Source organism: Symphodus melops (assembly GCF_947650265.1).
Source record: "Symphodus melops genome assembly, chromosome: 3".
NCBI classification, from domain to species: domain Eukaryota; kingdom Metazoa; phylum Chordata; class Actinopteri; order Labriformes; family Labridae; genus Symphodus; species Symphodus melops.
This window is the reverse complement of record NC_136693.1, coordinates 15,014,343-15,040,556: the sequence shown is the minus strand read 5'-3', so window position 1 is coordinate 15,040,556 and position 26,214 is coordinate 15,014,343. Positions and strand designations below refer to the sequence as shown.

Genomic DNA, 26,214 nt, shown 5'->3' with positions numbered 1-26,214 from the left:
GGTCTGTAAACGCTATTTAATCCAGTCCAATAGACAAAATGAAATGTCACCACAGTTGAGGTTTAATAAATCCATCACTCACAGGCAGACAGAAGAGGCCGTCCTCTAATCCCTGCTTACGGGAATCATTTGTGGGACACAGGTTGGCATTATCACTCGGCCGTTCTGTCCCACGACTCTGGACGAAGCACTGCAAGGGGGGGATCAAACTGAGTTTACTGACAGGCAACACTTTGAAGTCCAGCATGGCAGCTATTAAGTGTAGCACAGCCAGAAATAGCACAGAGTACATAATGAGCCTCTCATCACTAAACATGAGTGTGGTCATACCAGGTTGAATACTGCCACGACAATGATAACCGTAGTAGTGATAGTAGCAAGAGGGAGGCGCACACACGGCCGCTTTACCACCGCCTCCGACACAGCGGGGAGCCACTGGCATCTTGACAGCTTCTCTGGAAACAAGTGCTGCAGAAGATAAAGCGATGGGAGGAGAAAGTAGGGAAAAGGTATGAGGAGCGAGCATGTGACTTTTCAGTCTTTAGACATCACGTGGGAGAGACTCAGTGCTGGCTATTTTGAGTGAAGGAATCTGTCTGAGAGGAGCAAACACTGCCTGTCAAGGACCCAATGTCAGAAGTCATCCAGAAGTCCAAGGTTAGCTATAGAAAGCTACAGGAAGGTGAATACAAGGGATGACTTACATGACATGACAGACCAATTCTGGCTCTGAATGTGCACTATACACATTATTTCCCAGCGTCTTTCTTTGACCAACCACTTACTATTTATAATATGTTTGTGCTATTTTTGATCTACAAACCTTTTACAAGTGTCAGTGATGCTGGATAGCTCACAACTGAAAAACAAGTGAAGGGAAAGAACACCTTGATGTTGTCTTTTACGGCTTCCCTTTAAACGTAGCATTATGTCAAGAATGCGAGAATGCTAGTTTTGTGAGTAAGAAAATGTAATACAATTAGAGACAAAAATAAATGTTCTAAAATAGGAGAAAATATAAAATGTTAGATTAAAACAAAATTAAAATTAAAAATCTACTCCAGCCCCACCAGTCGTACCAGTTTAATATCTCAGGTTTAACACTTTTTTTTTTCAGATTAGAAATCTCTGCTCTAATGACAATACGGACAAACATTTCAGGAGGGAGTTTAAGGAAGTCTACTGACAGTGAGTACACTTCTGCTCAAGGCTCTCTGAACTTTTTAACATTTTTTCATGCATGGCCTTCAAATTAAAGACAAAAAATTTATTTTTCTCTTCTACTGTAGAAGGAAATCACATTCATGAATACCAATCATATGCAAAAACAAATGTGAGTCATGCACAAGTTATTTAGTTCAGGGCCAGGCCACAATTATACGAGGTGGAAAATTTACACTGATCTACATTCAGCGTGGGTGACTGTAAGAGCTATGACAGGTTTACTTTGCCTCTGAGGCCTTTTCTTTTCCTTTTTCCACATGATGAAATGTTAGCTGGGACCAGATGAAACTTGCACTTTAGTCACTTGAATATCAGAAAGTCAAAGGTCAATGTAAGACTCCACTCATACTGACCTGTAGGTGACTGGCAAAACAGATAGCCATGGTAAGCAGCAGCACACAAACTAACACTCCAAATATGATCCCCAACATCTGTCGACTGAAAAAAGTCAAATGGTGAGTCAGAGATGACAATTCTGTGATGTAGTTTTGATCTGAAATAACAGATCAAATGTCTTCATACTCACTCTTTCGTAACAAACATCTGAACCACAAAGATACAAAGGAAGATGAAGGTGGCACAGCCTACATAGTGCTTGAACATCGGCAGATCCAGGGCTCGGTACTAAGAGGAGGAAACACAGATGAGAACACCAGAATGCTGCATCACAGATATACAACAATGAGATTTTTTTTCAATTATCATTGTGTAGCTTTGATTTCAACCAACCTGCTTTTCTAGCTCTTTCTTTGGAAACCAGAGAGCTAGACTGCCGGTCTCTTCAGACTTTGACCACTGCCTAAGAGAGAAGAAGGAAGGAAACAATTAAATAATGGAAGAGAGGGAAGAAAAGAAGGTACAAGAAAAAAAGGCTTCACATTTCCGGTGTATTGAGAGTTGTTTTGTTTTCTTATAAATAGAATACAGCTCAAGATCACGCAGGTAATAAACAGCTGCGACACTAATCTCTTTGGATTAACAATGAGAACAATAACTTCAAAAAGCAACAATACAGCAACAATGTCGGTAACAGTAACCAGTAGCCTTGTTTGAAAAATCATGAAGGGAATATTGCATTAGCCTTATTAATGATGAGTTACACATTCCCTTACATGTTAAGATCTCATGTGAAGGACAGTCTAGCCCCCTTTCCCTCAGAGTTAAATATTGAAACCAATATATGCATATTAAAGAAAAATAGAGACATGTGTGTGCTTGTGGATTTTCTTACAGAAATCTGAAGCACTAAGACTATCTGTCTACAGGTATGCTTGTTGCATAATGATGCTGTATTTAATCAAAGGGGTGCTTTGAGCTGAATGCTCACTACAGTAAGGTAACTTGCTAAAAAGGCGATTCTAACGTGCTTATGTAAAGCAGGCATTAAACCCCTCAATCCTGAATTTTGTCTTCCTGGTTAATCTTCATTTTCAATTATTCTCTGTGTCATTAGTGATCACAGCAATATAATGCCTCTTACCGTCAAAGTGAAACCTGTTTTGCTGGATTTTCTCTGCTTTGTAAAAATGCTTAGAGATACATCACAGGCACAAAATGTGATTTCAAAGTCAACATTGGCGTACTTGCTGCTGAGCTCATCTATAGTAGTCGTCATCTCATTGTGCAGCTCTTCATCAAATTTACTCTTCTGGGATTTGTTCCTGCGAGGGAGAGAACAGACACACTGAGAAAAAAAAAAAAAAGCACAGAGCGAGGGGCTAAAACACACAAAAGTACTGGAACAGATGCCTGAAAAAAACCAAAACGCAGATCAGGTCATGCAGGTTACTTAGTGTCCAGGTTAGCTGTGCATACGGGCAACTTGGTTAATGCAATTCTGAGCATTAGTGAGAAAAAGTTTAGGTTTTGTGTCTGTGAGAAAGTTGCCTCGAGGGAATGTGCCAGATGCAAATGTGACATTGTCTGCAGGATTCAGCGGGAGTGTCTCTCTGCCGTGCTTCTGCTTGGAAACCCCCAACCCTATCAGGAAGGAAACACTCTCACAGATGCACAGATCTAGATATACACAAGCCCCAGTCAGTGATCAGTGTTAATAAGAGCATGTCAGTGTGATTACAGAGGTTACAGGTTTCCTGTTGGCTTTGAGGCCCACATGTTGGCTGTAGCAGTGAGAATCAATGATAAAAGACCAATATTACACCACTTCTTAGGTTAGTGTTGGAACGACAAGGCCGTTCACAAAGGCAGTAGTTCTCACCCTGAGAGGCCCTCAGACAATCTTTTAAAAGGTAGGTATGTATTAGTGGAAAGTCTTTATCTTTTCCAAATAAATCAGAAAAAACTATAACAAAAAAGGAATAATTTCAACATGTGTGTAATAATTCATGTTTTGGAACTAGTTTTAAGCGCAGTCATTGCTGGGAGCTAACCTGTCGTTTAAAAAAAAGATGAAAACTCAAAGACTGTTATTTATAGTGACTCCTTTCTCTTACAAAAAAAGTGAATATTAGAAAGCTCCATGCAGTTTGGGTTCATTTTTTGGGGTCAGAAGGCCAGAGGATGAGAACTACTGCCCTGAGCGCATGTGGACCTTGTGGACCATGAAGGCCCCACTCACTTATAGCTGCTGAATGGAGCTGTGGACAAGGAGAACGGTTCTTCTAGAGACTCATCAAAGCTGTCAGGGCCCAACAATAGAAAATTGTTTTAAAGTAAGAAAATGAAAACTTGAATATCATGTTTTAAAATCTAAGTATGCAACCCCACGAAACAAGACAGTTAATATTTTATGAACATATGGGAAAGTTCGGGCAGGGAGATTTGATGTGCACGCTGAGATTCACTCTTTTAAAATGCAGAATATCTTCTGAATAGTGACCAAATATGTAAAATCATCATTAATGCCTTTCGAGGTTCCTACCTCTCAGGGATCTTGTTGCCAGGGGTTGATCGTAGAGGGATGTCCTGGAATAAACACGGACAACATTCAAACAATAAGAATGCATGAAAATACGAGTCCTGACAGCCAAACCCACCACAGCTCAATACATCTAACTAAACTACTGTAAGTCACTGTCTGGCTTCCACCTGTCTTAGATAAACCTCTCAAAAACTAAGCCGATGTTTATTATGAAATAATACTTTTTTTTTTCTTTTTTGACTGACCGTGTAAAGGCACAGAGGAACAAACACAGTTAAAAGACACACTTTGTTATTTTGTAATCACAACAGCTAGACTCTACTTTGAATCTGCACACTAGTCTTTGACCTGGTCTCCAGCAGATGAGTAACTGCTGCCTTTAAAATAACTAAAAAAAATATGTGTACCTTCCAGCGGGGCTTGCCGTTGACAATGCTGTCTGGGGTGAAGCCCTCTCGGTTCTGAAGGTGGGCAAAAGGTTTGACTGCCCCCCACGACTCCAGGTAACGGGTCATACGAACAGACGCCCTCATTTTCAGCCCGTCGTTCACCCGAGGTTTGCGACTATTCAATGATGGGTCCTTGGACTTGAGAAACAAACACAAAATCAATATTCCATTTACAGGACACTTTGGGCATTTAGCTAAAGCTCTTAAGGCTGAAAACTAGCGAGCACAAGCCTCATCATAAAAGTCATCAGAGAATACGCGTGGTTAGAATGCTTTCACCAAAGCTGTGCAGTCCTCTTGATTAAGTAATGGGACTTTCTAACCTGCTCTGCATCTTGTTGTGGATGACTTTTGTAACTACTTGTTGAGCACGATTGCTCCGAGTAAACAGGCGTAGGTCATCCAAATGTTGTTTTATGTCCTAAATGTTGTATGGAGTGGCGGGAATATGTTAACAGAGTGATTTCTTGCCAATAGAAGCGTATAAACATGAAAGAAAAAAGCGTATGCAGTAATGGGATGACAGATTCCTCCCACACATGAAGACCTGTAGACCAGATGCTTCATCTCAATGAAAAGCAACATTTGTTTAACCTCATTGCTCAACCGCATCATAAAAATCCCAATGTGTTGTCTGTACACATGAACTTTTAATTGATATGATGATGCAACATTGTCACATCAGTAATTATGAGTCAGAGCCTCTATCTCACTCTCTACCTAACTAGGTGTGTTTTCAATAAAGAAATCAGAACTTACCCTTGGATCAATGACTAGGTAGGTTTTGATATTGAGTTCTTTTAAGTAGGAGTCCCTGCAGTGGCCGTTGCCTTCTTCCACTTCGTAAGCCTTGTTGAGATGTTTGAGTGTGGCCTCTGTGATGTGGACACGCCTAACATTGACGGAAACAGTGGAAACCAGCAATGAAATCCTTGACTTGGCGTGTAAAAAGATGATCTGACTTGATGAAGTTTGTGATTGTTGAGATAAAAGTGAAAAAAGATTAAAGTTGATACGTTATTCCAGAGGCATTTTTACTGTCGGTCACATGATTGAAACTGAACTATAGAGGTAGCTGATGGAGTCTGAATCTGAATTGAATACTCTTTGTATTACAGATTTTTTATTTGTACCAAAAGAGATTTTGGTTGATGATATTGCTAATATGTGACAAAGTTTTATCAGGATTCAACTGTATGAACCTCTGACCTTTAAAATGAGTCAACAAATGTACAACTTGAATTGTGCTCCAGCCACTGGTAAATACACAAAACACAAGAGAAAGCAAACTTTCAGTTTTTCTTACATGAAAAAAAAAAAAAAAATATATATATATATATATTCAAGATATCGCACTAAACTAAATTTCAATAGAACCAACAAGGAGAGTCTGACGCTCATAGGAACCAGTTAGATGATTACACTGATTGTCATCGGACAAGTAGAAATGAATGTTGTGTGCAATTGTATTGTTTTACAGCAAGGGTTGACTAAACCTGAAAATACTATTTCAATCAGATTGAAAGAATAGAAATAGTGCCACTTACCCTGGAAGGCCTCCTGACTCCATGTGATTGGCCAGTGTGACATCATGAGACCAGACATCAAATTGCCACTTACGAAGGCCAATCACACCACAGAGCACGTTGCCTGAGTGCACGCCCACTCTCATGTTGATATCGACTCCTGTGGCCTCCTGGACTTGCCTGGAGGAGTTGCACATCAATACTGTAGCTCAGTGATATTCAAGGTTGTCTCTTTGTGCACAACAGTCTTTTCAAGGTACAATGAAAGTCTGATGAACAAACATGATGACCTAACAGAGTCCACTGTCGTTTTCATGTGCGTCTATTTCAGTTCCGTTAACTTCCGTTAAAAAAGTGGCTACTGGGCTTTTTCACAACTGGTTAAACTATGAACCGCTAGAGCAGAGTCAACATCTATTCAGACTTTCCTAATGCTGCCATTTGTTCTTTAATATTGCATCTCCTCTTAAACACTAAGCATAGTTAGATATACTATTGTGTTAAACAGATAAAACTCCATGTTCCTAACGTTGCTAACATTGGAGACAGTTACTGTAAGGGTAAAGGGTTATGGTTGGCACAAACTCACTTGATGGCTTCACACATGTCCAGGCCCATTTTCACGCAGTTCTTTGCATGTTTAGGCAGAGAGACCGGCAGCCCGGACACGCAGTAGTAACAGTCTCCAAGGATCTTGATTCTCATGCATTCGTTTTCCTACATAAAAATAAAACACAAGAGACCTCACAACTTCTCTCTGGACATGATTACCGCTCGTGTCGTTCAAATAGGTGAGGCTCCAGCCTTAAAGGGAGTTTGCTGTTAGCAATAATACAATTTTAAATGATGACTCACCTTGGCAATTTGGTCAAACTTCCCGAATAACTCATTGAGCATGATGACAAGCTCCTTAGGAGAGCAGTCGCTGGCCAATCGCGTGAAGCCCACAATGTCGGCATAAAGAATACTGAGAGAAAGAAAGACCGACAGCAGTGAGAATAGTATCACAATATCACACCCCCATACACAGAACAATCCTCTGAAGGGCCAGACATTAAATACTGTAACATTCAACATTTGGATCAACTCACCAGGTAAGATCATCATTTAATGTATAAAATATCTAAACTTGGTCTTGCATGGCTGAGGCTGAACCTCTATGGTCTGTCTGCTTAAATGCCTGGTGTTCCCATACTCCCTCCTGAAGCCTCATGACTTTTTTGCTGGGGTCATTTTTTCCTTCTCAAAGATTCAATACTCTCAAAGACTCATTATTTTTTTTCCACCAGTGTGGGTAGGATTTAATTGTGCTCCGTCTGTATTGATGGGCAATTACACATGGTATCTTCCTATTCTTTCTAGTTCTCTGACCAGCCTCTCCTACCATTATGACCCACAAGACAGTTATGACCACAGAATTAGGACTGATGATATGCGCAACTCGTGCACAGAGGCTACAGTCTTAAAATGAGCAGCCGGGCTTTTCCCCTCGTCATTCCCCAACCCCTCTCTACCTGATTTCTGGCTCTACTGTCCTGTCAGTCACTCTTGTACTGGCATAAAAAGCCCCAAAACCTCTCGATCCACCTCCCCTTCACTATTGTTGATCTGGTCAGAGAATAAAAAAATCAAAATGTTACATGGTTTTAAGATGAATGATGGCCTCGACATGTAAGTTATAAGTTGCTGCTCAGTAGACCATATAAGGACATATATATCTGGCACATCTGACCTCTGACCCAAAGAACACTAAGAAGAACAGCTGGAAGTTTGGCAAAAGCCTCACCCCTCAGAGAGAGCACCTGACCTGCCGCTCAGTCTTAGCATGGGAACTGAAACTCTAACCCTTGTTATGAGAGTCTCTGTGAACACCATGCACATGTCAGTGAGCATAGTGTTCACCCCATGAGGGGAAATATTGAACATGTTTTTGGTTGGAAATCAATGGGATCACACTAACATGTTGTTTTCGCAACAGTTTGATATAAATCCAAGCGTTCGTAGAGTTCACATCATTTAACACTGGATACAGAAAGAAAACACTACAGTATCCACCCGTGTGTGTCTGTGGTGCACTACATAAAGGCACACTACATCTACAAGCTGCCAAAAGCTTGAGTCATGACATGAATGACTGTCTGTCTGCTGACCAGCAGATGGACCCTGAAACTCCACCTGCCTGGCTGCAGATTACCAGGTGCCTCATGAGACAGACAGCAGAGCTAATGACTGATCTGACTGGGGTAATTATAGGGGGAGGTCAGCGATGCAGCCTATCATTCCACACCTTCTTAGGATGGGTCTTCCTAAACACGATGACTGCTGCCTGCACAATGACCTCTTGATTGGCAAGTCAACTCGCATTGAGAAACCATGAAGAAGAGCTGACCGTCTTTCCCGTGCCCGTGAGAGGAGCTCTCAATAGGAATTCCCTTTTTGATGTCGAACTGAGGCTGAATCTTGTCCACAATTATCAGTCAAAATGAGCTGGTGAGCCATCTGCCAAAGTTCAGTATGAGCTGACCCAATATTTGTCAGCACTTTCTAAATCATAAAACAAAGAGCTATAACTGGGTCACTGCTCTGGAAAAAAAAAAAACCCAGACAGACAGTAACAGTAATAATCTCCATCATTACCAGAAGCAGAAAAATCTACTTTGGTGTGCACGTCTTTGCTTTCTGCCATATCCAATGTGAAGTCAAAGTATAAACAGTATTATTACAATAACAAAACAACAAATATGTGTCTGATCATTAAAGGCACTTTTTAAAGACACATTCACACAAGACATTTATGAGGCTTTAGAAATAAAGCACACACCAACTTACACATTTAGACATCCACAATGTGTTTCCCGTCTCTGGATTAGTGAAGTAAAACTTCTTCTTCTTTAAGCATTTATAAACATTGTAAACCTCTACAGTCAAATATTCCTTTCAATCAGTTGGAATCAATCTAAACTCACCTATCATGTTAACAATCTCAAACAGGTCTGTCAAAATACTTCCTTCAATTTTGAACAAAAAAAATCCTAATTGTGAAGAGAGACATCAAAGTGTCTAATCTCGGTCTTCTTGATTGCTGATCAATAAGCCATACTTCTTTATAACTATCACTGCCTCTTTATGGCACTCTGTGGCCTTTATGGTATTAAAAGTGGTTTTGCTGAATTACCTGACATTCTCGTGCCTCTTCACGTAAAGACTATGAAAATTGTTATCTTTGACCAATCGCTGTTGCTCTTCTTTGTCCTTACACTCCTGTAAGCGCTCCATGATTGCCAGCTTCATCTTCATGGAAATGTAGACCGGCAGCACAGACTGCAGCAGGTTCTCCTGCAAAAACAAACACAAGCAGCATGAGTCAACATTGAAAAAGTCAGACCCCCAGACCCCCAAACAACATCTCACTCTTTCATATTTTGCTATAAACTTCTCCCTATTCAATAAACTATCAGAACATTTTACAGTTCAATATTTTGTTTTCTTCTTCTTTAAAGCTATGGTAGTGATACTGTAGTATTTGCACCAAGACCATGCTCTACTATTAAGGCCATATTCATGTTTTTCAGAAGAATTGAGAGCATTAGTGGTTAAAAATGGACCAGATGTGTTTACAGGGTTAAAAGTTTGGTATCAATAAAATCATGCTGTCTTCATAGCCAGCAGTGAGAATCACAAAATAGTGGAATCATTTGACAGACTCTGCCAGGAACGGTTCACACTGCATTAATAAAGGTGTCTTTGCAACAATAGCCAGAGGCCTGTTCAATGGTCAAGATCTGTAGTGAGTTTTGTTTTTACATGCACTCACTGCAATCAAAACTTCTCTAAAGGATGTAAACTGGAAACCAGACATGAGATGACCAATGACGAATGTACTGTAAAGGTGAGATGAAACAAAAGCACTGTGTTTGTGTGTGTGTGCACCGATGTGTCAGCGTGTCAGTAAGAAAGAAAAGCAGGGCTGTAACTTTTTTTGACTTTGTGTGTTTCTGTGTAAAAAAATGTAAGACGTGCCTATTTATTTATTCTATGAACTTCTGTAAAGTGGAGTTGAACTACTGGCCCATACAAAGACAGTCATATAGCTTTTTTAAGCCACTGATGTGTTCATTTGGCTATATACTATAGGTAATCGTCCTCTTGCAATACAGATGATTTGCTGATCAAAGACACTGGCAACAAATCAAGTATATTTTACCCTTATCACTGAATCTGGTCCACCACCACAATTGCAGGTATGCAAGTTGTGTTATACAACCATAAACTTGTGCTCAAGTTTGATTGGACACGATGCTTTGGAGGAAAGCAAACGTTCAGATAACCTTTAATCAGCCCACAGGATCTCATGAATTAACATGTCATCATTTTCCGTCAGTCTCTTCCTGTTAAAGCTTGCACAAGTCTTTTATTTCCCTAGAGGGTTTCTGGAGCCTTTTCAGGTTGTCAAAAAAAATATCTCAAGGGCAAAAAATAATGAAATTGAATATTCATTTGATTTGGAGTGTTATCACAAAGAGATGAACTTGTTTTGACTCAGAACATTCCAGCTTTTCTTTAATGAAAACTAAAACAACACACAAATAGAAATTGACATTCTGAATTACTCAAGGCAAAAAAAAACATTTAAACATGAGACAGTATGCGCATAACGTGGCCCCAGGTGTTGATACATGTGTAGGTATGATTCATTTTGATTATTTGAGAATCGTTCAGACTATCAATTTGTGAATGAGCACATGAGCCACTGTGCTGTAACCTCAGCTGCTTTGATTCCCTGTGGCGGACCTCTTATAGGGTTCAAATGACCCTTTAAGTTTCCCTAATAGACAAAAGTACCCCTCTCTGAGTCTGAGAAAATATGATGTGGAAAAGTGCAAGACGTGAAACTTAATTTTGTGCCGTCTATAATGTTCTAATTAGAGCTAAATTGTAGTAAGCAAATCAAACTCTTCTATTGTTTTCCTGGACTGGCTAATGCTAAGAGTTGTTTGAATAGAACACACCCTGTTTAAATGTATGATAAAGTCTTGCAGTGTTGCAATAGTGTTGAAATAGCTAAGAAGTTCCTCCTTTGCCAGTTGTGTCCTCCAAGCCAGCGGTAAGAGAGCTTGCCAACACTGTGCAGAATGTTACAGAAGTATTTCCAGCCTGTGCTGTAACAAGAACCCAAACCTGTGAGGAACAGGAGGTTAAAGTGAGTGTAGAAGATGTTGCTTCTGTTTTCTCAACTGTCCATCTCTCGCAGTGAGTTTGTCAAGCAACAACAAGAAGATTCATCTTTGAAGGAGGTTCTTGACTCAGGTTGGTCCTGTTAATGAAATGAACAGTGCTGCTCAGGTGTATCTCCTGGTGTGTTCAGTCAACAAACCAGATAAGACTTAAGTTTGATCTCCTCAAACGATTCTGGAAAATAACATTAACAAGAAAGGGGGCGGTGTAAGGTGGTTGGGCATGCTAAAGTTTTCCCCTGTAACTGCCAACATGGGGGCCATTGAAAAATATTAATTTTCTAACTACAAAGAAGAAATTCATCAGACTTCTTTGTAAGTTATTACAGGGGTTTTGTGAAAAGTTCTCTGTAGTTGTAACCCCTTTGATTTAGTGAGAAATTTAAATTGATCAGATTGTTGTCAAAAAGCTTTTGATGATGTTTAAAACTCTCCTTAAATGTGCTCCTCACGCCTTGACGAGCCCTTTGAGTTAAAGTTAGATTCAAGCAATACAGGTACCGGTGCTATGCTGTTGCAACACGATGCATCTGCTATGCCAGTCACTTACTTATTTACGCACGTTCAATACTTATCTGTGTTATTCTCTTTTTAACAAGTTATGAGTGCCAGCGAACACACTAGTTCCCTTCCTGAAGCTTCACTTTCCAATATGACACGAATGACACACTTCAAAATAGTTGGAACAGTGGCAACACAAACTGGAAACGTTGCAAAATGCTTAAAAAAACACCTGGTTGAAAGTTTCAAAGTGAATAAGGTTAACTGGCAACAGGCAGGTAACATGATTGAAAAGAGCATCCCAGAGAGGCTGGGTCTTTATGGAGTTCAGATGAGGAGGAACTCTGAGAGGTTGTGCTGGGAAATTGTTCAAGAATGTCAGAATTATCGTTTTTTAATTTACAATTGCAAAGAATCTGGGGATTTCATTGTCTAAAGTACATAATCTCATTAAAAGATTCAGAGATTTTGAAGAACTCTCTGGACACAATGGGAAATGGCCAAATAAAAAATATTAGATGGCCATGATCTTTGGTCCCTCAGGATGGCACAGCATTAAACAGACATGATTCTGAAGCAGAGATCACTTCATGGATGCAGGAACACTTCCCAAAATGACTGTCTGTGAACACAGACTGTATCGTGCAAAGAGGAAACCCTATATAATTCTAAACCAGAAACACTGTTGACTCTGTGTCCAGTCTCTGATGAGTCAATTTGTTATTTCTGTTTAGAAATCATAGACACCACATTTCCCTATCTAAAGAGGAGAAGAAATAAATGATAAAACATCATCACTGAAAGCCTGAGTTATGGGAGTGCCACAAGGTTCCATATTAGGACCGCTGTTGTTTAGCATATACATCAATGATCTCCATTCTGTGTGTAATTATGTGGGGATCTTGATGTATGCAGATGACACGGCCCTACTGTACATGTGGGAAACACTAAGCGATACATGACTCTTAATATTGACTAAACACTAAATGTTTTTTCCAAATATAAATGTGGGTGGGCAAAATGATAATAAACTCAATGAGTGTAAGTTCTTGGGTGTCACTCGAGACGACAACCTTATTTTAAGAGTCATATTAAAAAGATGTGCCATTAAGTTAAACATAACATAGCCAACTTTAGACATATTAACAACTCACTTACAGTCAAAGCTTTTAAAATGTATTTGAATGCTTTGATTTTTTTCTTACTTTGATTATTGTATGTCATGTTAGTCTCAAGTAAACATTACTGTCTAAAAGGTCACGTCATAAACAAGCCCTTAAAACTCTGGACAGGCAACCACAACAGTATCATTATTGTGATGTACTTGATAAATATTAAATACTAAGCTTTGACAAATTAATTGTTTATTCTGATGTCCGCCAAACGTTCAAACAGAGATTACAGTATTCCTAAACGAGGCTCCGCATTAGCACAATCTCTTTTTCTTTTAATGCCATTAAAGAAGGGAATAATCTTCCAACTACTCTTAAACTTTGCACAAACTTCTGCACTTTCACCTGCAAAGTCAACAAAATTGATTTTAAGTCACCAGTCTTGTCAGCATTAATGTATCATCTCATTTACATCTCAGGGAAAATTTTAATGTCTGTATATATTCTTATGTCTTACTTCTGTATTCTTTCTTTCTTGTGTGTGTGTGTGCGTGTGTGTGTGTGTGTGTGTGTTTGTTTACACAACTGGTTGATTTGTATTTTACTCTTGCCATCACCTGCCCAGGGACAACAGATGGAAACTAGCTAGTTAGCTAAATCTGGTAAAAAAGCATCTCTTCTCTTCTTCAAATAAACTAAAGCATAGGCTCCAAAGGGCAATGTTCTAGTCTCACACTTTAAAAGACATGACTCCTCTTGCTGAAATCAACTTGGGAACACAACGTGAATTCTTCATTGGCGCTTCTTTTTTTGTTCATGTCCCTGACGGCTCTCTCTTTCTGGCTTACTTTGTGCACCGGCCTTCCACTTTCAGCCCCAATTCAAATAGAACAAAAAGTCTGAATGTTAACGACGATGTCATTCCATTCTTCGTATCCTGCTCGGCAACACAACAGCTACCCTGTCTGCACATTTTATGACCGTACTAAGCAACAGCCATAACAAATGACTAAAGGAGGAAGATTTATTGCAAAGTTAAAGCAAGTGAGCAGAGACGCTTTTAATTTAAAAGGCATCACAGGAAAATGTAATTTGAAAAGGATTTGTTCCTCTCAATGAAAACATCCATGAGAGAGTCAACATGAGGCCAGCCAAAGGCAGAGATTAAAGATGAAATCAAATGATTAAGAGTATAGCAATAACAGTTAGTACACAGCTTGTTGCAGTGTTTGTCTGTAATGTTTTGTTTGAACAGGCAAAGCTACTAAAAACAAAAAGAAGATGCCATCAAAATGTGTTTAGATTTGACAGTCAACGTTTCATATGCCTAATAAAACTGTGGTATGCCTTTTTTTAAATATGTGATTAAATACAACCTGTTTTTTCATTCCAGAGCTAATTCAAGATCTTCAATAAAGGAGAGTTTGATGAAGGTATCAGGATCTAATTCAACAAAATGTGTTTTAACAGAGGGGTCAACTTAGAATTCCTAAAATTAAACATACATTATACATTTCTGTATTTAAATGCCCTGATGTGTATAACATACATCTCAACTATTTGTTTTCTCCATTTTCTTTTAAGTGTAGTTGTATCTTATATTTATTTATTAAATGTATTTATCTTGCATGTGATCTTTCTTAATTAATTTCTAGTTGTTGAATATAAAGATGTTCATTTTTAGGATACACATGCTATGAGAGGGGGCTCTCTGATTGGTTAGTAAGAGGACCAATTAGAGAACCAGTAATGGCTCAATTAAGAATTTTTCCACCAGTTTCAGTGTATTTAGTGAAATTCCCCTATGCATTGTTGCACGCACGCACGCACGCACACGCACACCGTACTCTTACCTGTTGTCTCTTTTCTATCTCCAGCTTCATGCGCATGCTCAGGCACCTCAAGGTGTCTTGAAAGGTTTGCCTCAGGGTTTTCTCCATCAGGACCTTGTGGAAGGCTCCCACCACACTGCCACACAGAAATACCACTGCATTGGACAGCAGCTACAGAAACAGAGAGCAGACTTTAGTATATACACAAACAATCAGGTATAGGATCAGTGTGTGTCCCAAGTGAAGTAGGAATTAAGAAAATAAGCTTCTTTTTGTCAACGTAAATCCAGATTTAAAAGTCTGCTATGTAGATGCATTATTAAAAATATAAAATTAGTGTATTAAAAAAATCAAAGAATTATAAACAATATTACACAATATGTTTTAACTGTAATTTATAAAGAGGACACACTTGTCCATAAAATAACCAATATTGGCTTACAGTCATAATTTAGAGCTGCCGAGAATACACAAGTGTTGCAGAAGTATTTCCACAACATGTTCCTTTTTTTTCTGTTCTGGTTTTACCTGGTTGGCTAGGTATGGAGGGGACTCATCGCTGGAAATAGTGAGGCGCAGGGTGAGGACCAGGATGTGGGACAGTGAGGTGATGATGCTCAGCATTACAGCGTACCACAACTGGAACGGCAGCATGGTGTACACAGTAAAAATGATGAAGAGGAAGAAAGGCACCTGGAAAATAAAGGTTTGATTATTTTCAAGAAGTCCTCTGTTGTAACGTTAAACCAATGCTATCTCAAGTGTGTCGCACATCTTTTAAAATGTTGTCTACGTATAACCTGTTCCATGTATACTTTCTACTGTGGAGAGCTATTATCGACAAATACAGCACTCAATCATAGCCTTACACACTGGACTTTATGATGAACCAATGCAAGTTTCTCATACATAAATATCCACACATTTGAGATGGAAAATATTTAGTTTACAAACTACAGTTTAGATGTAACAAAAAAAATGAAAAAGTTGTTTAGAGTTTGTTTTACTGTTTTAAACTGTGAATAGTGTATTTGCTGTGTGGGACTTCTTTGTCTGCAAGTTTTCTTGTTATATTGTAAAAGTTCAGGTTACCTGGTCCCAAGGCAGGATAATGGGTCCACTGAAGATAAAGGTGTAAGCCATGGTGAGGTGTGTGGCCCAGATAATCATGCCCAGCAGACGCCTCCATTGTTGTGAGAGCATCTCTGTGCACACCACAACAAACACTGCCAGGAACACACACAGGCTGCCGCTCACCACGCTCACAAAGGCACAGTGTTTTTCTGCACTCTGCTCCAGCAGCAAAGGAGAGGGAAACAATAAAGAGACGTTATTGCAGTTGTACAGTCATACTAATTTCTCTGATCTTATAAATATGGATGATGTAAATACAGATGATGCTGATACTACAGGCAGTTCCCCAGCTAACGCAATTCATGCAAAAGTATAGTACAGTAAAGTACAGTATTTAAGTCATATTACAAGGCGGGCTGGGAATCTATGGGTGTCTCACGATTCGAATTTCGATTCTTGGGGTAACGAAATAAAATACATTTTTGGAAATTATGAATCAATTTTAAATCTTAGTCGAGACGAATCTCGATTTTTAGTTGAATCTATTTTTTTTACCACCTCTATTTACATGTGCATAAATGCTTTGATATAACAGTGGTCATTTAATTTTATAAATTTGTTTTTGAGACAATTGGTGCACCTTGCAAAGGAACAAAGTAACCATGAAATTCTTGCAGGTACAACGATTGCAAACGTTGAAAAAATGACGCGATGCATGAAGACGAGGAAAACTGAAAAAACATGCAGGATAGTTGCCCTACAAGATCACCCACTGATACAAACATTGGTTTTGATTAATACCTGAAGAAGTCTCAAAAAACATACTGGGATAGTGTACCTTTATTCAGGACAAATCTGTTATTGAGTCCTAACCTTCATATATAGAAAGAACTGCCAAATTATAAAAAGCCTACAGACGTCTTTGTCCATTTCACGTTTAATGCATGTATTTCTGATGAATCTTGTACAATACAATTAACAAATAAATCTGACGTTTTGAAAGTAAAAGAGTCTCCTGATGCTGTAGCTGATATTTTAGCCAGATCAGTGATACTTCTGCAGGATTTTCTTCCTTCCATTTGTCTGAGCGCCATGCACTGTTAGAGTCCAGGCCACCATCTTCCTGATTGAGTTACTGTACGGTGAGAGGCATCATCTTACTGGAAGAGATTGTGTGCATGTATATGTGCGGAAGCATGTTTGTCTGCACATCTGTGTGTGTGTGTGTGTGTGTGTGTGTGTATGTGTGAGAGACTGAGTGCTATGTTGTGCTTGTTAATGAATGCATTACTGCAAACTGCATGTTTGGGAGGTGTGCAGTTTGCGAGTGGGCGTCTGAGGGTAAACACAAGGGAAAAGAAGGGGTTAAAAGAGCGCTCATGAGTGAGACGGATGCACGAGGTCAGTGTTAATACAGCTCTGCGCAGAGAAGGCCATCTCTGTATTGTGTGGTGAGTTTCTGGTTACCATGGCAGCATTGGAAAATGCCAGATCTCAACTGAAGCACTTTGTACTCCCTATACTGCTGTGAGTCTTGACAAAAGATTTTTGTAGGTGGAAAAAGAATAATTATTCAGAAAGAAAAGACTGCTAAAGACTATGTGTGCAGACACAAATGTATACTCCTATGTAATATCTGCAAACATCCTCCTTTCATTCATTACTACAAATATAGGGTAAACCATTTATATATCAATATATTGTCGTGCAAACTGAAAGAAAGTATTGCTTCCATTAAAACACTACTATAGATCTCTAAGTAGTGCAGGTCCATTTCCATTGACACTAAATGCTACACAAAAATAAAGGTTGACTAATTTGAATGTAAACTCTGTGACATGCTACTTAGTAGTACAAAGACTCATTGAATTGAAATTAAATGTTAATAACCCAAACAACAGACAGCTCAACATCGTCACTGCATCCAGTCAGAGTCTGACAGACGGCTCAGCCTCTCAGTAAAACTCTTCACCCAACGTGAACTTGAGGAGGAGTTATAGAAGTTGAATGTGACTTTCTGACACTCCGGCCCTCTCTTTATATTTAAGATCTTCTTTATACAATATGTGTGCCAACTTTTTCCATCTACCTCTCCTGTACCCCAGGCAACTGTGTATGCTGGGAGACATCTGAGAAGAAAGATGTGGGGGATGATATGTCCAGGGAGTCGGAGTAACCGCAGTAGTGTGGAAGGGAATTAGCATAAAACCATCCCACTTAACAATCTAGGAATAACTCTCCAAGTGAAACTGTGTGTTTGTGGATGTTTTTTTTATGAGCTAGAGACTAAAAATACACATAAACAAACAAGTGTAAGTATATATATGAAGGACTGAGCCATTCAAAAAGGGCTCTGTGAGGGTGAAAGATCTTATTGTACAACGATGAGAGAGAGGGAGTGTGCCAGAGACTCAGTAACAACACAATAGGCGGAAGGCTAAGAAGGTTTTTTCAACAGGGGAAAGTAAAATAATCTCTGATGATCAACTGCGAGTTCATTGTAAGAACGGACTGGTCAATCTGCTGCCTGCCATCTTGCCAAAATCAACTGCATCAGTCTAAATCAATGTCTGTTCCTGTCCTGTCAGAACCATAATAAACTCTAAACTCTTTCACAGCTACATTGTGTCTTCTTTTCAGCTTTCAAACATGTGACAAAACATGATAAAAACTGTGAATCGAATCTCTCTCCTCATGTCAGCATCCTCTGTTGATTGTTTTAATTTTAATTTTTTTTTGGAAGAAAAATTGAAGCGCTGCTAGTGCAGCTGCAGGGCTACTGGTCTGTAGCAAGGAAAGCAAAGACAATGTCTTTATTCAAAGTAGCAATGGTTAACATGTGCCTTATGTTCCTCCACAGCTGTCTTTCTTATCCGCCTCCTCACCCACTTCTCTTCGGAAATTAAAATGCATTCTCTATTTGCATCTCTACCTCAGCGATGTCCTCCTTCACATGCAACCTGTTACACAATCACTCACTCATTTCGGCTTTGCTGCACTGGCAGTGAAGGGGGGGGGGGGGACTCTTACATTAAATGCTTTATTTAAGTAGCTGTTCTGTCACATTTTCAGAAGCAACCTGGGGAATTCGACCTGACCATCTCGTGGCATTCTTATTGGAACATTAGGCTGGTGCTGCCGTCATCGTGCATCACATTAGTTTTCATAATGTAGTTCAAAAAATCCACTTTGCACCATTAAAGCATTTACTGCAGGGTTGTGATGCCACTTAGCACACTCGGTGTTCTTGAAAAATACTTCTTTTTAATTCACATATATTTTCTTGAAGTCACACACATGCATTTCTTAATCATCTTAATAAAAACACAACGTACCACATGCTCTGTAGAAAAGAATGAATCATTTCTGACAAACATCCTGATATCATCGTTTCAACAGTAATTCTGTTTTTAGGCTTAAATGAATAAAGCCCATAAGCAGGTTGAGTGGACGACGATTGTTAAAAATCCATCATGCAGCTGCAGCTCGTCCAGAACCCTGCCGCCAAAGTCCACACCAACACCAAGAAAGTGGAAGACATGAAACCAGTCCTCACATCTCTATACTGGCTCCCTGTGAGTCAAACAATAGATTTGAAAATCCTGCTTCATTTACACAAAGCACTAAATGACCTCTGGCCAAAATATCTTATTTTGTAGTCCGCTATGAGGCATCCAGAGACTTCGGGTTCTCTGGTGGAGGCTTACTGGCTGTTCGCAGACTCAGAGAGCAAGCAGAGTGAGACAGCCTTTAGTTTCTGTGTCGCTCACCTGCGGACCAAAACAAGTCGAGAACCTGAGGCTCGCTACATCAGTAAGATGACTTAAAAACTATTTGATCACGTAATTCTTGGTTTCTATGCAATGCTGATTCACATTTATGTATAGTGCTTAAAGGGATTTTAACCTATCTGCATTAAGCTTTGTATCATTAGAAACCTGCTAGTATTTTTGAATGGTCGTGCATCGCGCCCTTATCTTCCCCATAGACGTAAAAGCTCTTTATCTTCTCTAAAAAGAAGTCCTCTTGAGTCATCGGAGGCTGCTTTGATTAGAGGGGGTGAAACTACATCTCTGGTTCCTCATTTTTTAGACCCACTTAAGCTACAGACCTATTACAGATCAGTGGGCGGGACCTCACTGCCAGAATATAAAAGCAATGTTAGCCATCTTGCTAGGAAGCTATGCTAACAGACTCTCTGGAGAAAGGTGAGAAGAACCGACAATGGTGAAAAAAGTATGTTTCAACTTCAAAATTTGGGTTTTCAATATAGCGGGTATCGTGCCTCGGCTGCACCGGGCTGCATCGGCCTGTCTGCGGCGGTGAGGACGAGCTGCCCAGACCGGCTGGAGCTGGAGCAGACTGGTGGTGTCAGTGCTCTCACTGTTTGCCTATAGACGCAGACATAGAGTCCGTCTGATGCCAGGAATCTCTAAGATGCCGAATCCTTCTGGAAAATAATGAATGGGTAACAAAGTATCCCTTTAATGTCTTATTTCACTGTTACTTTAACTTCTTGATCTTAAACCTGTCTACATGACCTGTAAGCCGGAGCACAGTCTGACGCCAATTATGTCCACGGTTTCACAAAGTCCTTCACATGATGCGCTGTATCAGAATCACTTTGGATTCAACTCACATTTACAACACTGTGTTGACATGAATCCAAGATGGTGGAAGAACACCAGTGAAGGTGTGTTGATAGATGTGTAATTGTAACAAGGTAAGTCAATGTGGTTGGTAAAATCTAAATTAGCATCCACAAATGTTGTTTTTTATTGTAACAGATGCTTTCACTAGCTATCATCTTGTTTTGCAATGTATTGTAAGGTCCAAAACATTGAGAGGGTTGTTAAGTACACATTATTTTCAGGAACATGTCTTTGCTGAGCTTTGAATGGTCCATTTTGGGCCTTTTTACCATATACAGAGAGAGTTAGTCACTCATTTTTGATAACAGCCAAGTGACAAATGAATGAATTGAATTGTTATTCAAGGACTCTCTTCATCCAATGTGATGAAAATGTGTGTAATTAGGAGGCTATTGTTTCATGTCTCTCTGGAAAAAGTAGGTGCTGGAGTTAATTAAAAATCAAAGCCTTGATGGATCATGTTTCCCTTGCTGTGGAATTATTAGGGTAATGTTAAATAAACTTTAGTCCATTTTGACGTTTTTAAGGAGTCATGGTTAATCAAAATAATCATAGATTTATGTCTCACTTACATACATTAATCAATGTGTAAATAATGTTGAATCTTAAACAGATGTTAATTTTTTCCCCTGTGAAAGTAAAGACTCACCAGTCCAAGTGCAAAAAAGATGATGAGGAGGATCACACAGGACAGCATGGAGAGGCCCAGCAGGAGAACCAGCGGCTGATACTGGCTAATGCAGCAGAATTTGCGGTAAAGTGCCTCATTTTTCAGCTCCTGGTCATTCAACAGGTACTTCCCCTTAGCCGGCATGGCTCTGATTTCTTACAGAGGCATATCAAGTGTTAAGCATTGGAGAGCCGTTTATGTCTCCACAACTTCTGAGTTTGTGTATGTGTGTGTGTGTGGCGGGGATGGAGTCGTGGAGGGGGATGCCGATAGTTTGTTGGTAAGAGCTCCACAGTTTAAGATCTGATAGGGACCCAAAGAAAGCTCATGACGCACAAATTAAACTTTTGTTTTTCCTTCGGCATGACATCTTGAATGTTGCAGCTCTACCCACCAGACCTTACTGTGTGAGCCTCTCTCTCTCTCTCTCTCTCTCTCTCTCTCTCTCCACTTCTCTTCCCTCCGCTGGTCCTTTTGTGTTGTCTATCCTCTGTCTGGAGTTGGCAGGCAGGCTCGTTTCATCATTTGCCAGCTACTGTGTTGCTCCCTTCACTGGGTTTGAGTAATAAGCCCAGGACTGAGAGAGGCAGGGGAGGAGGGGAGGGGACTTTAAGAAAGAGGAGGAGAGGGATATGGAGGAAGAGCTGGAGGAAAATCAGAGTTGGTAAAGGTCGAAACAAAGGTCATCAGTGATCCCAGTAGCTGTCGTAAAGTGCGGAGGTCAGCAGCTCCACTTCTTCAAATCACCTGGAATGAGACGACATGAAAGAGAAAGGTTTAGAGGCACACCCTGACAAAACAGACACTGTGTGAGGTCAAACTTTAAAATGAACAAAGATCATTATCCAATTATAACAACACTTTTTTAAAAAAGTGGCAATAAAAAGCAGACTACAAATCAAGTCAGTGACGACAACCTGAGAATACTGTGGGAATGTGACATGAATGTCCAGATCCAGGGATGAGCTTACTCTTATTCATACCTGAACTCTATAAAATGTCCAGAAATCCAGAAATCCTCTTGTCTTTTTTTCCCTAGGGTCCAGCCTGTTTTTGGCCAGAACTTTTACAGAAAGCAGTTATAATAATGGGCAGCACTGCTAATGAGAGCCAGTGTCTTTTTTTTTTTTTTTTAGGTCATTTGCTGAACAACACAGCATTGTGAAACCAACTTTTATACAGTCACAACAAAACCCTTGAATCTTTCTCGGCTGAACCGACAAATGAGACAGATCCTCAACCGAGGGCACAGCAATGAAAAGAGACAACAAATGCAGAAAAAGACCTTTGAGAATATATATACACGAGAAGAATCCAGGTGAAAGAATAAGCAATCCATAACTGTACGTATCAGACAGTGTTTTATAATCGGCTTTATTGTCATGACATGCATATTGTCTGCTTATTATTAAGGACAATCAATTTCTAATCAGTCACAGACTACACAAACAAATGTCTTCTGTTCTTCATTTTCAGATAAACCACAAACCCAATGAAGTTTTATAATCCATATTACTCTGGCCTTTATCATCAGGAATAGGAAGCAACGGTAATTAAAAAACCAAACCTGGAATGTGAGCCGTTTATCCTCTCTCTGCCAGTGTTGTATTTTACGGTACCGAGCCTGAAAGACCATGCCACGAAGGCTTTGTGGAAGCATACACTGTGGATATCTCTCTAAACAATTAGAGCCCTTTAGCCGAGCTGCAGACCTGACAATCACCATCCATCACAGGGCGAATGCAGTGAGCTAAGGCCAACATCACGGTGAAGAAAACTGTGCTAAAATTCTTCGGAAAATGTTACGGTTCGACACCGTAAAAAAACAAAACAATGAAGGGGATAATGTACAGCTGCCCCTTTCCAGAAAATAAGAGCTAAAAGGTATTCATTTCCATGGAGGAGATATTCTATTGGTTTATAGTTCAATAGAAACAATGTGAACTTCGCACTGCTGTCAATAGAAACCTAATTTCCTCTAGTTGCTAATATCGTTGTGTGCGGTGTGTGCGAGTTATTGCCTCGTGTTTGTCTCTCAAATAGCAACTGCAACGTATGCTGTGTGCCATAAAAACTACAGATTAGAGCAGCTAAAGGAAAGGCCTCTCACACACACACACACACACACACCTGTCACATTGTTTACAAGTGAATAACAAGCTTGAATGCTTCCATCACATAGTGATAAAACGCACCAACCACAGTAAGCATTTTTATAACATTGCCCAAATGTTTACAACACCTTTTTACTTTCCCTTTACTTAACGAATACAAACCATCTGCGACCTGAAAGAACGGAGCCCTAAGTGGGTGTTTACCCCGGGGGAAGGATTCACTCCTAATAACTATTATACCAGGTTTGAATCTTAAACCTTGGAACTTGTGTATGCAGTGCTGAGGTCAAGTTATCTTAAATCGAATCCTGAACGCAACATATAGAAAAACATATGTTTTATATAAATGAAGGAAGAGAAAAGTAAGGTAGATATGGTACATAAAGTTTATAGGGAGACAATAAATACAACGTAGCCATAGTAACCAGTGGACCACAGTGTTACTTCTTTCTCCCTTCTTTACTACTTGGAGGAACAACTACATGGAAGTAATGCAGACGCTTTTTATCTTAACCTTTAGGCCTGAATTTGCATTGTGTCTCAGAAGTTTGTTGGCACACAGATCAAGCAGTCAGTGACAACACTGAACATGACTAGGAAGCACGCCCAAGTGTAATCATGGACTTAAGGTATGACTACAACATGTCAAGGAAGTAAAAGGTTACTCAAATTGTCCAATGATAATTGATCAGGAGTACTCAGTGAGTGGAATTCAAAGGGTTTGTCTGGTCTTTAGACTGTCATTTGACACAGCAATAACTCTCATTTACCCAATGTTTAACATCCTCCCCTGAACAGGCTTTTTATGCTCTACCCCTACAGTTACCATGGCAAATAAGCAGCACTGTCAGACCTGTGGTTTTAGTTGAACACAGAAAAAAGGGATGTATGCTTCAATAGAGACAAGTCTCTCAACAAGTGTTGATGAATAGCTTAAACTGTGCCGCACTGACTGCCAGCTCTTTTACTTTGAAAGCTTGGAAATGTAGGGAATCACACAGCAGCCTTGTAAACTGGCGTCACTGAATCCTGGCACAGCAGCCATACAAAACCCACTGACGTCACTGCACGAATGCAGGAACCAACATGCAGGCCCTTATGTCAAAGAACAGAGGAGAAGTGTGACAGAAACTGGGAACTGTGTGTGTGTGTGTGTGTGTGTATAACAATGCATAGGGGAGTTTCACCACACTGAGGTTAATTGAGCCCATTATTGGCTCTCTGATTGGTCCTCTTACTCACCAATCAGAGAGCCCCCTCTCATAGCAACTGTTGCTAGGCCACTTCTGGTTAGGCTAACTTTCCCCTGGTCCGTATGTTTGTGTCATGGTGAACTGAGACCTTGACTTTGTTACTACAAAATGCTTAAAGGTTGTAGTTTTTTTAACATGGTTAAAAGCTGTGCATGGGCTGACACAAGATATAGTCACATTTTAATCCAGGAGGGTTTTTTTTTTTACCCGCATGGATCAGTAACATTTAGCACAACTTGACAACCCAAGCATCAGACATTTGTCATATTTGAAATAACACATTTTTTTGTGATTTCGAGCTGTCCTCAATCCCTCTGCCCTATCTCTGTCTTTACACTTTCACTTAGGCCAAGTTTAGAAAAGAATCAAATCAATGAAATATAAATAAAAGTCAGTCAAAATATGGACAGACGCCTGGCAGGAAACAAGGCAGACGGGGGAGATCTGTCACTCAGCTGGATACAATCCAGCCCACCCATATTATTTCCAAGGTAACACAGTTTGTGTTGTTTTGGCTTTGTACTTAAGATTGTGTTGACCATGGGCCCGTAAATCTGAATGTACCTGTCACGTGTGTCTGATAAAGTGCTAAATGATTTTAGAAAGTGTCAATTTTCTGTTTGAATTCTGCACCAGAATGGTCAACCAGTGTCTTCCATGTAATCACCTCACAGGTAACAAACAAATCTTTTTTAAAGATCTGGTCACATCTTCTTTGTGACTTGGCCAGCTTTAAAGCCTTTTCAGTGAGAGCAAACAGGCAGGGCTCTTTCCTCAGCAAATCACTCCGCTTTTATGGCCCTCTTTGTGTTGGCATTCAATACGCTTGGACAAAAAAAATAAGAAAAAAAAAGAAAAGAAAAGGGGGACAAAGAGTGACCTCTGTAAAAGAAAAGAGTGAATCGTATTTCTCAGCCCAGGGTTAAAGGTCAGCTTAAAGTAAAGGAACAGAATCATGAACATCCGCTGTCGAGTTTGCTAACTCCCATCAAAATACTCCGAGATAAGCTTTGGGCTCTACTTCATTTCTACATCCAACACCTGTATTGTAAATGTGTGTTCACCTCAAACTGAACACATTCATGTGTGATAAGTTAATCATTGGTAGTTCCTTAGCACTCGAAAACACTCCTTTACATAGCAAACTTTGATGGCTCCATTTGTGTACAAAAGAAATACATCATAAACAGAAAAGGAAGAGATGTGTTAAATGTACTCCATTTGACTTTCAGTCCTCTGTGAATGCTGGCTCTCTTTGCCTTAGCCATATTTGGGCTTCTGTTTATTGTAAGGATACTTGATGGGTCAGATGAATTTGAATTGTGTAAAATGAATTGTCATCGTTAGCAGAGATCTTAGACTGCAGTGGATTTCATTCATTTCACAGATAGAGCTGTGATATACAGAGCGACAGGCTCACTGAATGTTTGTACGTATGCAAGCTCTCGGTCTGTGTTCGCATTTGACTAAAAAGCTTCGACGTGCCGAGGTGATGTGGGAGTCTGAAAGTAAGTAAGATGTTCGTCCAATTCGCTGTATCAGCATTTTTTTCAACTCTTCACCAATAAAAGAAATTAAAATCAAAAGTGTACAACTTTGGCTTCACTGCTCCTGTCTTTCCCTCTCCACTTTGTCTGACCAAATGTTCCCAGACCACAACACTATCTGATTGGCTAGACATTAAACATTAAA

General features: G+C 39.8%; 1 protein-coding gene across 4 annotated transcripts in view; it reads right to left on the bottom strand.

The window, feature by feature from the left end:
* adcy7 (adenylate cyclase 7) overlaps positions 1-26,214 on the bottom strand; it is a 50,269-nt gene that overhangs the window by 6,328 nt on the left and 17,727 nt on the right. For 2 of the 4 annotated variants that reach the window (XM_079340113.1, XM_079340114.1), the window contains exons 2-19: positions 21,135-21,902; positions 15,852-16,049; positions 15,288-15,452; positions 14,781-14,930; positions 9,256-9,416; positions 6,936-7,047; positions 6,670-6,797; positions 6,102-6,260; positions 5,314-5,446; positions 4,513-4,692; positions 4,106-4,149; positions 3,803-3,862; positions 2,808-2,885; positions 1,954-2,023; positions 1,751-1,848; positions 1,578-1,662; positions 331-468; positions 83-190 (exon numbers count right to left, since the gene is read on the bottom strand). In XM_079340113.1, the coding sequence (XP_079196239.1) occupies positions 83-190; positions 331-468; positions 1,578-1,662; positions 1,751-1,848; positions 1,954-2,023; positions 2,808-2,885; positions 3,803-3,862; positions 4,106-4,149; positions 4,513-4,692; positions 5,314-5,446; positions 6,102-6,260; positions 6,670-6,797; positions 6,936-7,047; positions 9,256-9,416; positions 14,781-14,930; positions 15,288-15,452; positions 15,852-16,049; positions 21,135-21,299 (2,232 nt within the window). In that variant the 5' untranslated portion in view covers positions 21,300-21,902. The remainder of the gene's footprint in view (positions 1-82; positions 191-330; positions 469-1,577; positions 1,663-1,750; positions 1,849-1,953; positions 2,024-2,807; positions 2,886-3,802; positions 3,863-4,105; positions 4,150-4,512; positions 4,693-5,313; positions 5,447-6,101; positions 6,261-6,669; positions 6,798-6,935; positions 7,048-9,255; positions 9,417-14,780; positions 14,931-15,287; positions 15,453-15,851; positions 16,050-21,134; positions 21,903-26,214) is intronic. The other 2 variants (XM_079340115.1, XM_079340116.1) reach the window with 2 other exon arrangements.